The sequence below is a fragment of the Triplophysa rosa genome, linkage group LG5 (assembly GCF_024868665.1).
Source record: "Triplophysa rosa linkage group LG5, Trosa_1v2, whole genome shotgun sequence".
In the NCBI taxonomy this organism is placed as follows: Eukaryota; Metazoa; Chordata; class Actinopteri; order Cypriniformes; family Nemacheilidae; genus Triplophysa; species Triplophysa rosa.
Genome location: NC_079894.1, coordinates 28,894,018 through 28,911,084, shown reverse-complemented (window position 1 = coordinate 28,911,084; position 17,067 = coordinate 28,894,018). Strand labels below are relative to the sequence as shown.

At 39.2% G+C, this 17,067-nt stretch overlaps 2 protein-coding genes across 2 annotated transcripts in view; one reads left to right on the top strand and one right to left on the bottom strand.

The window, feature by feature from the left end:
* Positions 1-863: 863 nt before the first annotated feature.
* LOC130554364 (oocyte zinc finger protein XlCOF6.1-like) lies at positions 864-3,856 on the bottom strand. The gene is made up of 3 exons (XM_057333955.1): positions 3,797-3,856; positions 3,041-3,173; positions 864-2,442 (listed from the first exon to the last, which is right to left on the bottom strand). Exons 2-3 carry the CDS (start codon positions 3,123-3,125, stop codon positions 1,505-1,507), a joined length of 1,023 nt encoding a protein of 340 aa, XP_057189938.1. The 5' UTR covers positions 3,126-3,173; positions 3,797-3,856; the 3' UTR covers positions 864-1,504.
* A 7,615-nt stretch (positions 3,857-11,471) lies between these two features.
* The window catches only part of LOC130554351 (phosphatase and actin regulator 1-like), a 35,848-nt gene continuing 30,252 nt past the window's right edge, over positions 11,472-17,067 (top strand). Inside the window, exon 1 of the mRNA XM_057333933.1 lies at positions 11,472-11,900. Coding sequence (XP_057189916.1) covers positions 11,807-11,900 — 94 coding nt within the window. The 5' untranslated portion in view covers positions 11,472-11,806. The remainder of the gene's footprint in view (positions 11,901-17,067) is intronic.

The following is a 17,067-nucleotide window of genomic DNA, read 5'->3' as shown; positions in this document are numbered from 1 at the left end:
TCCGGGAATCTCCAATCCGAATACTATCAATCCTAATAGTATTCGAAAGTAGAATTAGTATGTCCCAAATCGTAGTATGTTGAAAATAGTATTACAAAGATTCCCGGATGGGGAAATGTAATTCTCCTGTAAAAATCTCCCGTTATTTTAGTTTATTTCTGGTGCCCCAGCTGCGGCCAGCTGCCAGAAGATTTCTGTTTTTTTAAAGCGGCCCTAACACACGCGGTTTCTGCCAATCTCATATTAATCTTGAGTACCTATAGAGTAGTATTGCATACTTTGTATCTTCGAAGAGTATTTAGTTTGATCACATTTATAAAAGATAGATACATACAGCTGTAGGATTATTTCCGAAAGCATACGGCGCGTGCGGGGGGGAGGGGTAGGCTGAACTAAAGCACGTGCGCACCTATTGCCAACAAAACACAGACATCAGTTTCACTCGGTTCATGTCCGGCATCTTTTAGCGCTGGGACGGCTCCATATATCAGTTTCAGACGATCTCCAAATCCAGCGTTATATCCACCGTTTATATAACATTCATCACCCAAATGCAGTGAACAAACAGACACCTGAACTTCTCTCTCTCTCTCCTGCACACAAGTGAAAGTGACGTCTGCGCATGCTCGACCTGTACGATCGCTGGGAGAGTGTATCGAGCACAGAAATACTACGTAATACGAAGACAGCAAGTTTAACATTGTAAAGAAGTCAGAATGCATGACACCCCTTTAACAAGATTTCCTTTTTTTTTACAGTTTATTTTTGATATACGTTCAAAAACGATAACATTACAGAACAAGACAACACATTTACAAGAAAAATGGGGAAAACAATTTAATATGTATCCTTATATCCTAATAATATTTTACGGTATATTTCTGTTTTTCCAGTTTACAAAAATGTTTTTTTTTTTTTTTAAGGAATTTCTTTTACAGTGTACGGTTAGACCTGGGCCGTGCGCTTGGAAAACCACATCAGTTTAGAACCAGAAAGGAGTAGTCTGACAGCACAAGGCACTAGACTTTATTGTGACTGATGTCCTGCTCCTTTTCATTTATTTATTCACATATTTATTATTACGGATTCCTATATTATTGCCTGTCCGATACACAATCTGCTTTTTATTAAATATTAAATCGACTAACAATCGCGACATTGTTGCAAACATCTGGGAAGATGAAAGTACATGAGCGAACAAAATATATAACACTTTACTACTGGTTTTGGATAATTTAATGCCAAAATTTTAATTGTTGTACTTCAAGTAAAGCATTTTAGCAAATTACCTTTTTAGATGAAATTGCTATTTTGAGAAAATATTATATTTTTTGAATTTCCTACTAATTACTTGAAAGTGTTTGACCGGAAGATAAACTTTGTTCACTTTCAGGCCCCGTGTTCACCTTTACATCGCACAACAAACTTTGTTCAGCTTCAGGCTCAACATTTATCTTTAGACCGCATGATACACTGTGATCAACTTCAGGGCTGATGTTAACTTTCAGGTCCCAGGACGAAGTCCAACTTGGGGGCTGAGGACAAACGGTGACAACTTTGGACAATGCCGTTTTAAATGTCGCAGTAGATGGCTAAATTGGCTGAAACTCCTCCCACATGAAGGGCAGGGGTACGGCTTCTCTCCAGTATGAACTCTCTCGTGTTTTTTCAAGTTTCCAGACTCAGAAAAGCACTTTCCACAATATGAGCACTTGTAGGGTTTTTCTCCAGTGTGGGTTCTTTGGTGCATTTTTAATTCGCTGGCTCTAGTGAAGGCACTGCCGCAGTCAGAGCACACGTGGGCTTTCACGCCAGCGTGTATCTTCTGGTGGTCTTTAAAGTAGCACAGCCATAAGAAGCTCTTTCCACAAAGAGAGCACACATACGGCCTCTCATTTGTGTGAATTCTCAGGTGTCTCTTCAAGTGTGCCGCCAGGCTAAATTTTAGACCACACTGATCACAGCTGTACGGCTTTTCTGAAGAGTGAGAGAGCAAATGAGTTTTGAGACTTGTGGCATGTGTAAAACTCTTTCCACACTGAGTGCATGTGAAGGGCTTCTCTCCAGTGTGAATTCTCACGTGATCCACAAGGTTTGCTCTATGCATGAATCTTTTTCCACACTGCTGGCATGCGAATCGCCTCTCTCCAGAGTGAATTCTCACGTGATCCTTAAGATTTCCTTTGTGTGTAAAACTCCTTCCACACTGAAGGCAAAAGAAAGGCCGCTCACCAGTGTGAATTCTTATATGATCTTCAAGGTGTCCTTTTTGTTTGAAACTCTTTCCGCACTGAGGGCACACGAAAGTCATTCTTGGTGAAGATCTCTTGTTGGTTTGTTGACATGTACGAGGTTTTTCTTCAGGTGTGTTTTCATGAGGTTCCTGATGTTTCTCCTCGACTTTATACAGTTGTGGAACTTCCTCTTTCACCTCCATCAAGTCTTAAAAAACATCAACATTTAAGAAAAAAAAAAAGAGCATGAACCACAAATTAAAAGCATAAAACAGCAGATGTATGTAACAGCATTTTTATTAGATTTCATTATTGACTACACAATGGTGTCTACGCAGCCCTGAACCCATGTATCCAACTGCACTGAAGAGCCGAATCATTTGCTTTCATCAACAACCTTAGTTTACAACACAAGCACACAATCAGTTGCACACTATTTACTACGTACTGTGCAATTGGGTGATGCTCTTTGGTTTGCTTTTAGTTTGTAAATGTGGGGATGTTGCTTCATTACACTCCAATGTGCCATCGAACAGACGGTGTTCAAGCATTTAATACAGAACCAGCAGGCTGAAGAACGGTTTCTACTGTAGCTCCGGGTCATTAGAGCCCTTCACTCCACCACTCCTTGCTTTTACCTCTTTGTGACATCTTATTTTCATATCACAAATCAAATTGAAACAACTCGCACACAGATTGCTTTGTTATTGCACAGTAATCACCACAGAATATTAAAAATTGCACTTTGTGTCAAAATGTATGCAGAAGTTTGCATTATAAAATAGGAATCCAAATTAGACACCAACCTCTTTGTTCTTCAGTATCTTCGCTTTTTATTCTGATTGGTTCTGGACTACTGATGTCGCCAATCACCACTTTGAGAAAATCCATCTTTACAGATGAACTGCTACATTGAAGATGCGAGATGCCGGTCAAGATCTGAAATCAAATTATAACAACTTTAGGCACCTTCCCCCCATCCTTTGACATTACTTGAATACTGATCACTTCTTGAAATAAACATCGGAAGTAAAACGATTCATTTAGACGATAAGGGACTTGCCCAAACGAAGCAAAACATCCAACAACCCAAAGCAATGACATGGGGCAGGTACATTATATATACAGGTACATCTAAAAAAATTAGAATATCGTGAAAAAGGTCAATATTTTATAGGTAAATACACTTTCTGAAATGAGTGACAAAAATATTGACCTTTTTCACGATATTCTAAATTTTTGAGATGTACCTGTATATACATGAGGTAAATGATATAGTATATGAATAATCTAATGCGAAAAACAACAAGGTGTGCTAAATATTTTCTTTATCATACTATTAGGCAGGTAATGTATAAATAAATATTTAGCACATTCCCATTTGAGAGCTTTCGCATATCTTGTCAACAGGCCTTTAACTATTATATTTAGTAACAATTTACATTTATTGCACATAACAAACGCAAAACGATTTCTTAAAACGATCTCGTTAAAGCACATGTGTGTAACGTTTTGTACGGTTTTAAACACCATAAATATCGAAGCTTTAAAAAACCACATACCTTTCAGCAGCAGTTGGCAGAAACACAGCAAACAGTACAATCCGTGTGACGTCGCTAAATGACTTCGGCGAAGCAAAATAAAAGTCGTTTTTTAAAATAAAAGTCTTATCCAAAAAAAATGCCGCCAGTTCGGATCATACCAAACTTATCATTGCAAACTTAGAAGTATAAGTTACAGGTGCACAAAATGTAACCTGTGTTTTAATAGACAGATTCATATTATTATTATTAGACAACGTATATACACATTAATGCCTATATTTAAATGAAAACTAAAACACAGAAAGTAACGTTACATTTAGTTTTTCAATTAATTTGAGTTTTATAAATATATTACTAAAAGCACGAGAAGAGAACACATACTCTGGTAGCGATGGGAGAAACGAAGCTTTCGAAACACAGCATGCTAGCTCCACCTACTGGTGAAAATGTTGAACAAGCGTCGAGATCTCAGGGCAAACTCACGTCCGATTATACAAAACAATTGCTAACGTTTTTTTAAAATGTAATGTTTTAAAATAAATTATAAATCCACACGTTTCATTAAATATTAGTGCCTGTATTTTTTGTTTTTAGTTTTATTTCATTATAATCAGGGCATTAACACAATTATCACATTACCTTTTAATTGTACATTTAAAGCTGTGTAGACAAACAAGCAGGTAACGTAAAGGTAGTCTTATAAATCTGAGGAAGTCAGTGTAGATATTTATAGTATTTATAGTGTATATTTAAAGTGTGCAGTTTTTGGGACTTGAGGATTTAACATTTCTTTAATCACATCAAAGTGTGTTCTTGAATCACTTTGTCTGTAAGATGTCCAGAAGATGAAGTGTGAAACACATACATGCATGTCTATGAACATAATCTCTAGGTTGCATGTCAGGATTGCTTCATTGTCTTGTTTTTGTCATAAAACGAAATGTTGCTTCACTTCTTCTGTACAAAACGGGTGAGAAGGGGCCGTCTACAGCCATTAAAGCAGACATCACATGAGAGGTGGTCTTATTCAAATTGCTAGTTATCTACGCAGAAATCAGCTGGAATTTGAAACAGCTCGCTGTTTGAGACTTGACACAGCCCACAAACTGGCTTTCATTAGAGCACGTTTGAGCTGGCAGACACATGCCAACAAAGCTAAAAAAGTGAAAATGTCATACTTGGCACAAGCCAAGTTTAGTGTAAGCTTCTTTTCAATATGACATATACTTTTTTGAAATATTTAGAACTTTTTGATGGTTTAGTCAAATATCTGGGGTCATTAAAAGCAAATATTGTGCAGATATCCCCTGCAGACATCCCTTTTATTGTATATCGATTTATAGCAGATTATCATCACTAAATGGCTGGTTGTCTGAGTGGTGCCTGCAGAATGATATAGTTTTTATAAATAACTGGAAGAGTTTTGAGGGCAGACCTGACCTGTTGAAACGAGATGGTCTGCATCCCTCCTGGGCTGGGACTTCCATCCTGTCTAGAAATATGGCAAAAAGTCTTAATGCTAATGCTAAAACTTGACTCGCTGGGGCCCAGGTCAGGGAGCAGACAGTATGGCTTAACCAACTGTCTGCTTGCCGTCTCACGTCGCAGAATACACAAAATGTACAACATGTAGTAATCCGTTCTCCCAAACATCACAAAATAGAGACTGTGTCTGTCCCCCGGATTAGCAAACATAAAATAATGCGTAAACCTCTTGAAAGTAATTTAATAAACGTTAAACAAACTAAACATGAACAAAATACAGATAATCAACTGTTACGACTCGGATTGCTAAATATTAGATCTCTCTCTAATAAAGCACTTTTTGTTAACGATATGATAACAGATCATAAAATAGACATGCTCTGTTTGACAGAAACATGGCTAAAACCAGATGATTATATTGCTTTAAATGAATCTGTCCCCCAAGATTATTATTATAAACACGAGCCTCGTCTAAAAGGCAGAGGGGGAGGTGTCGCAGCACTTTACAATAACTCTCTTAGCATTTCCCAGAAGTCGAACTCTAAATATAATTCTTTTGAAGTCATGGTTCTTCATGTTTCAACACCTAATACTAAAGATAAAACTCTTTTTAAATTGATTCTAGCTATTGTATATAGGCCTCCAGGGCACCACACAGATTTTATTAAAGAATTTGGTGGGTTCTTATCAGAACTAGTACTGGCCGCAGATAGACTCCTTGTCGTTGGTGACTTTAACATCCACGTAGATAACGTTACAGATGCCTTAGGAATGGCTTTCAAAGACACTCTTAACTCCATGGGCATTAGTCAACATGTGTCAGGACCCACTCACCTTCGTAATCATACTTTAGATTTAATACTGTCTTACGGTATAAATGTGGACGACGTTAAAATCCTTCAGCAGAGTGAAGACATTTCGGATCATTATCTGGTATTATGTTTGCTTCACTGGCCTACGGCTGCAAATAAAACTCATTGTTACAAATATGGTAGAACAATAACTTCAACTACCAAAGATGCGTTTCTCGATAATCTGCCCGAATTGTCTCAAATCATGAGAAATAACGTTGAAGATCTTGACATTACCACTGAAAATTTTAATTCCACCTTCTCGGTAACGCTAGACAAAGTTGCTCCACTACGTTTAAAGAAGATTAAAAATGGCAGCCCCACACCGTGGTATAATGAACACACTCAGGCTCTAAAGAAAGCGGCCCGAAAAATGGAGCGCAACTTTAAGAAAACTAAATTAGAGGTATTTCGTACAGCATGGAAGGATAGTATTCGAAAATACAGGAAAGCCCTAATAACTTCTAGATCCGCCTACTTTTCATCACTAATAGAAGAAAACCAGCACAACCCTAGGTTTTTATTTAACACGGTGGCTAAATTAACAAAAAATAAATCGTCAGTGACTTCTGATCCTGTATATCAGCATAGCAGTGATGAATTTATGAACTACTTCACATATAAAATCCAAGATATTAGAGAAAAAATTATAACAATGCAATCAGAAGTGAAACCCGCTGAACAAACTAACTACAGCGCCCTTAAGGAGAAAATGCAATTATTTTATACCGTAGATCAAGATGAGCTGTCTAAAATTATTAGATCATCTAAATCAACAACATGCATACTAGACCCTATACCTACAAATCTACTGAAAGAGATGCTCCCAGAAATTATAGATCCTCTTCTTGGTATTATTAACTCATCTCTGACATTAGGACATGTGCCTAAAGCATATAAGGTGGCTGTTATAAGGCCCCTTGTCAAAAAACCCCAACTCGACCCTAGAGAACTAAGGAACTACAGGCCTATATCGAATCTACCTTTCATATCTAAAGTTCTGGAAAAAGTAGTTTCAACTCAATTATGCTCCTTCCTCCAAAGGAATGACATCAATGAAGAATTCCAGTCTGGATTTAGAGCATGTCACAGTACAGAGACTGCTTTGATCAGAGTTACAAATGATCTGCTATTGGCGTCTGACCGAGGTTGTATCTCGTTATTGGTGCTGCTAGACCTTAGTGCTGCATTCGATACCATTGACCACAGCACACTCCTACATAGACTCGAAAATTATGTCGGCATTAAGGGAATAGCTTTGAAATGGTTTAAATCTTATTTATCCGACCGTTTTCAATTTGTAGCAATAAACAATGAGGTGTCACGCAAATCGCAAGTCCAGTACGGTGTACCACAGGGCTCAGTCTTAGGGCCTCTGCTCTTCGCATTATACATGCTACCTCTAGGAGATATAATAAAGCGACACGGAGTTAGCTTTCACTGTTATGCTGATGATACTCAACTTTATATTTCCTCGAAGCCTCATGAAACACAGCAGTTCCATCGAATAATGGAATGCATAGTCGATATAAAAAACTGGATGAGTAACAACTTTTTATTACTGAACTCGGACAAAACGGAAGTGTTACTTATTGGACCGAAAACTGCTATAAGTAACAACCAAGAATACTGTTTAACTATTGACGGATGTTCCATAAAACCCTCGTCGTCAGCAAAGAATCTTGGCGTTCTATTCGATAGTAATCTGTCATTTGAGAGCCACGTCGCCAACACCTGTAAAATTGCGTTTTTCCATTTTAAGAATATATCTAAACTACGTCATATGCTGTCAATCTCAGATGCAGAGAAGTTAATTCATGCATTCATGACATCAAGACTAGATTACTGTAATGCACTGTTAGGTGGTTGCCCTGCAGGCTTATTACAAAAACTCCAATTGGTCCAAAACGCGGCAGCTCGAGTTCTTACACGTACAAAAAAGTATGAACATATTAGCCCGGTTCTGTCAACCTTGCACTGGTTACCTATAAAGCATCGCGTTAACTTTAAAATCTTGCTTATTACCTATAAAGCCTTACATGGTTTAGCTCCTCAGTACTTGAATGAACTCCTTTTGTATTACAGTCCTTCACGTGCATTACGCTCTCAGGCGTCCTGTCAGTTGGTAATACCTAGAATTTCAAAATCAAGTGCAGGTGGTAGATCCTTTTCCTATCTAGCGCCTAAACTTTGGAATAGTCTTCCCTGCACTGTCCGGGAGGCAGACACACTCTGTCAGTTTAAATCTAGACTAAAGACGCATCTTTTTAATCTTGCATACACTACTCTTCCATAATATAAATCTTCAGAGGGTTTAGGCTGCATTAGTTAGATCAACCGGAACCAAAAACACAACTGATGTACTTGTTGCATCAAAGAGTACAGAACAGTACTCTACTCTCAGCCAGTCTTGTCTCATTGTTCCAAGGTTACCACAGCGAGCAGGATGCAGTTCATGGCCTGACCTGATGGTAGAGCGGAGAATGGGAAGTGGGGACCTGACAAGAGCTGAGATGATAGAGCTGGATAAAGAAGGACGCGGTCTCTTGACATGTCTTCACCACAAAACTTCAAATGCTATTAGATTATTAATGATAATCTTAAACTATAATTTATTTTATTATTAAGTTTATTTATTTTATTTAGCCTTGTTGTGCAAGTTCTCTGGAGCTTGTGCAGAGGCAGCAGCTTTTGCCAGAGGGGAACTGGAATCCCCTGGTTGGGCCTGGGTTCTCCTGAGGTTTTTTTTCTCGATTAGAGTTTTGGGTTCCTCGCCACCGTTTGCATACTGTTTTTGCACTATCTGCCTGACCGGGGGGGCTGCTTTAGAATTTTAAAGTTTTACTTAATTAATATTGCATATAGGAATTTATTATCTGTTATATTTGACCTGTGCTTCTCTCTCCTTTATCCTAAATGTGTGCTCTCACTGAGCGTGTGTGTGTGTGCGTACTTGTCTGTGTACGTGTGTGTGTGTGTGTGTGTTGTGTGTGTGTGCGTGCGCATCCGTGTGTGTGTGTGTCTCTGTGTCTGTGTGTGTTGGTGCGTGTGAGTGTTGTGTGTGTGGAGTGTTTTGTGTGTGGGTGTGTCTGTCTTCTGTGTTTCAACCTTTTCTTGTTTTTGCAGGTACAACTTTGATTGTTTTGCTTGTAGTCAATGTGTCTCATGTGCAGCTGCTTTGTAACAATGAAAATTGTAAAAGCGCTATATAAATAAAGTTGAGTTGAGTTGAGTTGAGTATATGGTAAAAAATAAACGAGAGATAAATGTTGCATTTAACTTATAAACTGAAATAGCTACATGAAGCACATCAGTGTGTCTTGGGTCGGATCACATTTTTTTATATCTAAAACCTACCCGTTATTTTAATGAGTATTTCATGAGTTTTTAATACTTTTTTGGACATCTTGGGCGTGCATGGTGAAGCTTTCTTACAAAAGTTACTTCAAATGTATACAGCAACAAGTAAGATTACAATGTCCAAAAATGACTTGCACCGTGTTATTTACTTTATCTCAAATGTTTCCAACAATGTTTGAATCTTACCTGTTTTAGCCAGTGTCCCGTCCCTCTTTTTTGTGATGCCACGCTTATAAAGTGTTAGTTATCAAGTTTTATATTATCCACATAACAAGAGTGTGTAATTATCACACTAAAAACCCTGATAAACTCAAGTCCAACATCGTTTAGTTATAGCCAATAATCATTTTAGTTCACACCCCACCCGTCTCCCAAAATTCTCCCATGAACTACCACTGATTTCGGACTGGACTACTCGGCATTTTATGACAAACTCTTAAAAGGCTCTCTCTCTCCAGCTTACAGGACAACTACCGGCTCTACCCCATCTTACCTCAACTCAAGTCACATGTGCCATCTACATGCTTGCGTTCTGCTTATGAACGTCGGCTAGTGGTGCCTTCCCACAAATGTATTAAATCTTGATCACGCTCCTTTGCCTGGAATGTTCCCCATTGGTGGAACGACCTGCCCATCCATAGAGCAGCTGAATCCTTACTCATTTTTAAGAAACATCTCAAGACTCACCTCTTTCGTCAATATCTGACACAATAACACTAGCACTTACTTTCTATTTTATCCTGTCCATTCTTAAAAAAAACCCTACTTGCTCAGCTGTGATGCACTTGTACTTTTTGTTCTTTTGCTGTTGTGATTGCTTCTGTTGTTCCTTATTTTGTAATTCACTTTGGATAAAAAGACTAAGTGTCAATGTACAAAACAAGTGCAGAATGGCAAAAACTAATTCCATCAAGAAGTATAAAATGGCAAAAATCAATGATCCATGTTGCACCCCAGCAGCACCTTGTTTTTATTATGAAATGTCATCTGGTGTGTGTTTCTCTTTGTGTGCACACGAGGCAAGGGTGGTCCAGAAAATTAGCACCCTTTCACTTTGATTGTATGGACACAAAACCAATGCAATGGCCACCGGTTAACAACATTCTTCAGAATATTTTCTTTTGTGTTCTGCAGAAGAAAGAAAGTTATTTAGGTTTTAAATGACAAAGTGTGCGAGTAAATGATGACAGAATTTTCATTTTTGGGTTTCTATCGCTTTAGAAATGAAAGGAAAATGTAATGAAACATGGGATCCACTCGATCTTCATCATCACCTTCTTCGGACTAAATGTGAAGTTCTAAGTATTTCAACTCTTTGTGTTTTATTTGAGATATTTTACCCATTGGTTGCTTTTTAACAGTATTCCGCATTTCTGCGTTTGAAAACTATTGTTTCATCATTTGACAACTGTATTTTGTTGACCATTGTGTGATTGATTGGAATAAATAATTTAACCAGAAGTTGTGGTATTTAATGGAAATATTTGCTTTATGTTGCATGTTTTTAATGTTCTGTGAGTCAAATAAGTTATTTTTGGGTTCAATTTTAGCCTGTGTGTTAACAGTTTTGAAAATGTGACGTCAGAGTGGACACATTTCAAGCAGTCGAGAAAAGCCGAATAGCCTATGTACACCAACAATAGATGGCAACAATTAGAGAGGCAGAGGGGAAAGAGTGATGTATGGGATGAGATAATAATTTGCTTGTTTTCTCACGGTTCAGTGGAGAATATCTATTATTGCAGCATTCCAGACGGATGTAGGATATTCCCACCTCAAACCCGGAAATACCTTCTTTGTTCAATTACATTAAAAGCATTTAATAACATCAAAACATTAACATTACAACAGAGCAATCCCAGAAATAAATTGCGGGATGAAGTGGAAATATCCTAAATCCGAGGTGTCTGGAACGCCGCGTAGTAAATCCGTCTGATGTGACATAATCCAGTAAAGTGCGACGGACTTCGAGGTCACGTGACATCTGCAACGTTTTTCAGCGCTCGGTTGGACGGACAAATCACAATCGTTCGTGATTGCTGGGTAAAGCTTTTGAAACGGCGAATTTACACCTGCATGATAAACATCAAACTTCGCAACTCATATATTTATTCGAGTGTAGCGCGTAGAATACACATGTTGCCAGTAAAACACAAACTAAAACGCAAACACGTCGAGAGCTTGAAGTGATTCTCAACGGAGGCCCTCGAGCGCCCCCTGGAGGAATTTAGATGTTATGTCTCATGTGAAACGCTTAGAAGAAGCGTTTGCTGCCCGATGGTAGCCGTCCATCGCCAGCAGCTGCAGCAGCTTCTGCCGTGACAGGAGGTTGATGGCGGCTTCTCTGGAGGATGATGCTCACCGCAGACCCGTCCGGAGAGCGCCGTACCTCAGCCAGAACAGAAGATCGGTCAGCCTTAAAACAGGTAATAGCCTAACAAACTTATAATCTGCTGTTCGACGCTCCGCGAGTCACATAGCACCAGGAAGTGATTATGCTGGAAATGCTGGATGTTTTTAGCGTTTCAGCATCGTCTCGTGTCAACTTCTCTGCAGACGTGCAGAAATGATGCTTTGTGAACGAGCATCCCTTGTTGCCATGGTGATGAGCTATCATTGTCCTGCTGAGTCAGTACTGGTGTGAGCACGAGGCAAACGCTCTAACTGTAGTACTATATGCCAGCGGTTACATAAATGGAGAAAGATGGTTATTGGCATGTGTTGGAGTGCTTTTAAGATTAGACACAAATGAGTGTGAACCAACTCGCGTTTTTCTTAGAATCGGAATGGATTGGCATAATCAGCGGCTTTAAATCAGGAGTTACAGGACAGGGTGCAGTGTTTAAACGCTCTGATGTGGACGTGAAGTGATTGTGAAGTAGGGTGGGCACCTGGCTAGAGTTCAAGACCATCGATTTGTTTAGTGTCAGGCCTGATGTAGTGCCGGAGAAGCAAACATCTGTACAAACTCCTGTGATGGGCCTGCTAATCTACTTGCATGTTGCAGTCTTACATCACCTTATACAGTCTGAATGAATGAGTGACGCGTGTCTCTAAAGGCTGGAATACACACTACAAGACTTTTGCCCAGATTTTCAGTCTGGAGTTGTTGCAGAAAGTCTGCGCCAGTTTGCAGATTTGATCATGTATTGTTTTCTATGCAAACGTTCAAAAAGTCTGCAAGTGTGTGATGTCTAGTTTAAAAAAATCCAGTCTTTACTGGGAAATTGTCCTGACATTCAATTCAAGCAAAAAACGTAACAGCATGTACTGTTTGTTTTAAATGGGTCGAACACAACACCAACTGGAAAGATAGAAGTCTGGTCTCAGGACACAAAACCCGGGATGTGTGTAAAGTTGCGTGTGAATACATCATTATAAAGAAAACAGAGCCCACGCGTGTTTTTCTGTGATGTGAGCTTGTTCCATTGACTTTTGGTATTATTGCTTTAATACTCAGCCAATGATATTTTCTACCACAAACCCCTGTACCCACCCCTCACAGAAACATGTCTTAACTTTTCAGTAAGACATTACTGGGTTTGTTATTACTCTACATTATGGCCTAATGGTTAGAGAGTCGGACTCATGACCAGAAGGTTGCCGGTTGGATTCTCAGGGCCGGCGGGTAACAACTGAGGTGTCCTTGAGCAAGGCACCTGACCCCTACTTGCTCCCCGGGCGCTGCAGTGATAGCTGCCCACTGCTCCGGGTGTACGTGTGTTGACTACTTGCTGTGCATGTGTTCACTACTCTCTGGATGGGTTAAATGCAGAGGTCACATTTCGTTGCCTTGTACTTGTACATGTGTAATGACAATAAAGTTGAATCTAATCTAATCTAAAACAATCAAGGCAATTGGTTCTAAAGATACCATTTAGTGAGATGTGATTGTCTATTTACCTCATTAAAAATAAATGTCTTGCCGATGTCAAAGTGGCCTAAACAGTTTTTGATAGACAGCTCATCAGATTCTAAATCAAGACAATGTCATGAACGATGGAAATTATAGTTTATCACATCCAGTAGATTGGAAAAGTTTTTCCTGTTGTCATTTAAATACCATCCACTAGATGTTGCTGAAGTTCTTTATTTGACATTTCGAACATTCCTGACCCCAGGGGTGCCTAATCCTCCTCCTGGAGATCTACTGTCCCACAGGGTTGAGCTCCAACCTCCAGCATACCCGCCTGTTATTTATCAAGTAATCCTGAAGAACGTCTCTGATCATTTAAAACTATTTACATTGGTCTGCAGATGCACTGTGTGATTTCTTTCATTCCTGTGGTTTGTTGTGAATTGTCAAGGTTAAAACATTATAGGATGAGATCATCAGTGTTCGGGATAAAAATATAAATCATTATCATTAGTGATAACATACAGTAAGCATTCCAAAGACAATATTTTGTTGGCTATATTTGGCTGCATTCATCCCTTCTGTCCAACATATCCAACATTTACCATACCATTATGACCTGTATTTTGTGCCAAACAGCGATCATCCTGTACTTAGCGAGTAGGAAAAGCGTGGGAAAGATGTATGCATGTTTACGTCTACACTGTAAATCTCTGTTAAACTAAAATTGCCATTTTGAACAATTTGATATGACAAACATTCTCCTGCAAATGATAGTGGTTTATGTGATTTAAAAACAATAAGCAGTACAAGTACATTATTAAGAAAGCCCATTTGTGCGTATGGGATTCATCTCTGTATGGATAGATACTGTAGCGTGCGGCTTTCACAGAACGCATCACAGATCTACAGTACTGAAAGGCGGAAAATGAGGTTCCCAGTAGATCATAATGACACAACTCCCCCCAGAGCCGCAGGGAAATGCAGCCAGATGCCGAAGAAATTAATGAGAGGATTTTTCTATCGCCCCACTTTAATATCCAATTAAAGCGTGAAGCATGAGGTCTGTCTGTGGTATCTGTGTTCTGGAAGGATTCCTGAGTGTTGAGAAATCAGGACTGGACTTTAAAGACACACGTGACGCAGTGCTTGCGGTTTACAGTCAACATAGTACTGGTGATGTGAGAAAATCATGCAAGCATTTAGAATATGACAGCCAGTATCAAATAAACCCATTTGCATTTATATGAGATATAAAATGGAAGGTCTTCTTTTAAACTGTTGTTGTTGCGGGTTGTTGCAGGTTATGAGTGGAGGGAATTTATTATTTATGTTCTGTTATTTGGACTGGGGACATTAGGCTAGTAGCGATCGTGTCATGGTTCTGCCACCAGACCAAGAAAGACATGACATGAGGAGGCAGAATCATGACAGAACCTCATGTTTAACGTGGAGAGAGGCATTTTTGGCCCTTATGGCTTGCCATACACTCTCTCCGGTCTCGTCTTTGTCCCGCCCCCTCGTTTCCTCATTATTGATTGTTAATTGTTTCATGCCCCACAGCTGTCCCCCTCTTGATTTGATCCCTTTATAATGCCCTTGTGTTTTCTGTCCTGTGCTGGTTCATTGTGATTGTATGGTGAGTTCCTGTGTCTTGTCAAGTTTAGTCTAGTGTAGTCATTTGTAAATTGTCAAGTGTTAACTTTAGTCTTGTTTAAGTGTAGTTAGTCTTAGTCCTGTCTTGTCGTGTTATTATATTCCCCTGTTTTGTTATTTTACCTCCCCGTGGGTTTTTGGTTTTGTCTTTATTATTATTAAACCTCTTGTTAACCCTGTCTGCACCTGGGTCCTCTATCCTTGTCCCCTTGTCTCACCACCCACGATCATGATAGATCGATTTTGTTACACAGATCTGGCAACCCTGAGCCAGTCCATTAACACTCAAGAGCAAACTGACTGTGCATTTGCAACTATAGTTATGTGTGTATGGTTATGAAACTTATTTACTGCTGTGTAAACTCAAACATTTTATTTGATTAACAATAACGGAAGGGTATCCCATTTTTCGGGAATTTAAATCCCTGTGGTTTTCACAGCCAGAGCAGTGCAGTGTTTTGGCATTCTAACAAACTGTGATGTCAGTGGACCTTTCCAAGATGGCGGACAAGTTTACATGTCTGGAGCCATAGCTATAAAGAACTATCTATCGCATTAGCATTAGAGGTCGACCGATATGGGTTTTTCTCTGGGCGATGCTGATATTTAGAAATCAGGCCATCCGATGGCCGATATATAAGGCCGATTTTTTTGACCGATAAGTTTGGCCGATTTTCTTTTTTCCACCTTCATCTCATAAAGTCTAAGAAATACAGAATATTGCTTAAATTAAGCATTTATTGAAGACATGTCTATTCAAATCAGTGCAGTTGATTGAGAAAGATTAAGTGTTTATTGAAGGGTAAAGATAGTAGTCTAATTCATAGTAATAATACATTGCTCAAAACTGAAGCATACTTTTTGTTTATGTTTGTTGGCAGACACTGCTATTAGTCAAATGGTCTTAATCTAAGTGAAAACAAAAATAAAAAAATCAGTCATATTACACAGCCTGCTGCTCATAACTGCGTTTTTAGTTATATTTAGCTTTTAGCCTTTTTCTATTTTATCGGACTGTAGAAAGCCTGACAGGAAAGTAGACGCTCTTGTGGTTGAATGTGTTTAAACAGCCACAAAAGACCGCCTACGGAGAAACTGTAATGCATAAACGAGGGGAAATAACAAGTCAGGATTTAAGCTTTGGCTGAAACTTTGGTTTAATGACGAAAAACGTATCAAGCAAGCAGAATGTTTTCTCTCAGACTTCTAACACACACTTACAGTGTTCAGCGTGTGTCACGGCTGTCAGAGCAGAAATAAAAAACGCTTCTCTCTGCATGTTTATCTTCCCCCGGTCGTGTTCATATGTAAATTGTGTGCACTTATTTCGTCCATTTGAACACATCTTAAAAGGATCATATGACGCCGCTAAAATGAATATTTTTGTTTTTTTAGATGTAATGCAATGTGTATACATGATTTAAGGTTCAAAAGCGCTGTATTTTCCACATACCGTGCATGTTTGTATCTCCTCTTTGCCCCGCCTCTCTGAAACGCGCAGATTTTTAACAAAGCTCATGGCTCTGAAAAGCGAGGTGTACTATGATTGGCCAGTTAACCAGTGCGTAGTGATTGGTCGAATACTGCAAGCGTGTGAGGGAAATGTAACGCCTCTTACCATATTTGGAACATCAGGTTCCTCTTCAATTGTACTGACAGGCACGCCCACCTTACTTGCGTATACATTTGGGCGGTCTCAGTCAAATCAGACCACCATCTGATGTAGATTTGTGGGGGTGTGGCTACACGAGGCGTTTCAGGCAGGTCTGGGTGAGCATTCGCTTTTACATAGAATGACTCTTTTGTTCCCACACTTTCATTTGTGCAATTTTACGTGTCTAATACATGCATGGGCAACTTATAACACACCAAAGACACAGAAAAACACGTGTTCGTGCCATATGACCCCTTTAAAGGAGTCATGAATTAAGACATCAATTTTAACCCGAGTTTATATTTGCTTGATATGCCCTGATAGCCCTATTCACACGAGATTAGTATTACCTGGGGAACTCTAGTCATTTGTAATAATTGCAGAGGTTGTCTGTGATCTTTATCCCGTGCGAATCGGCATCTCTGTG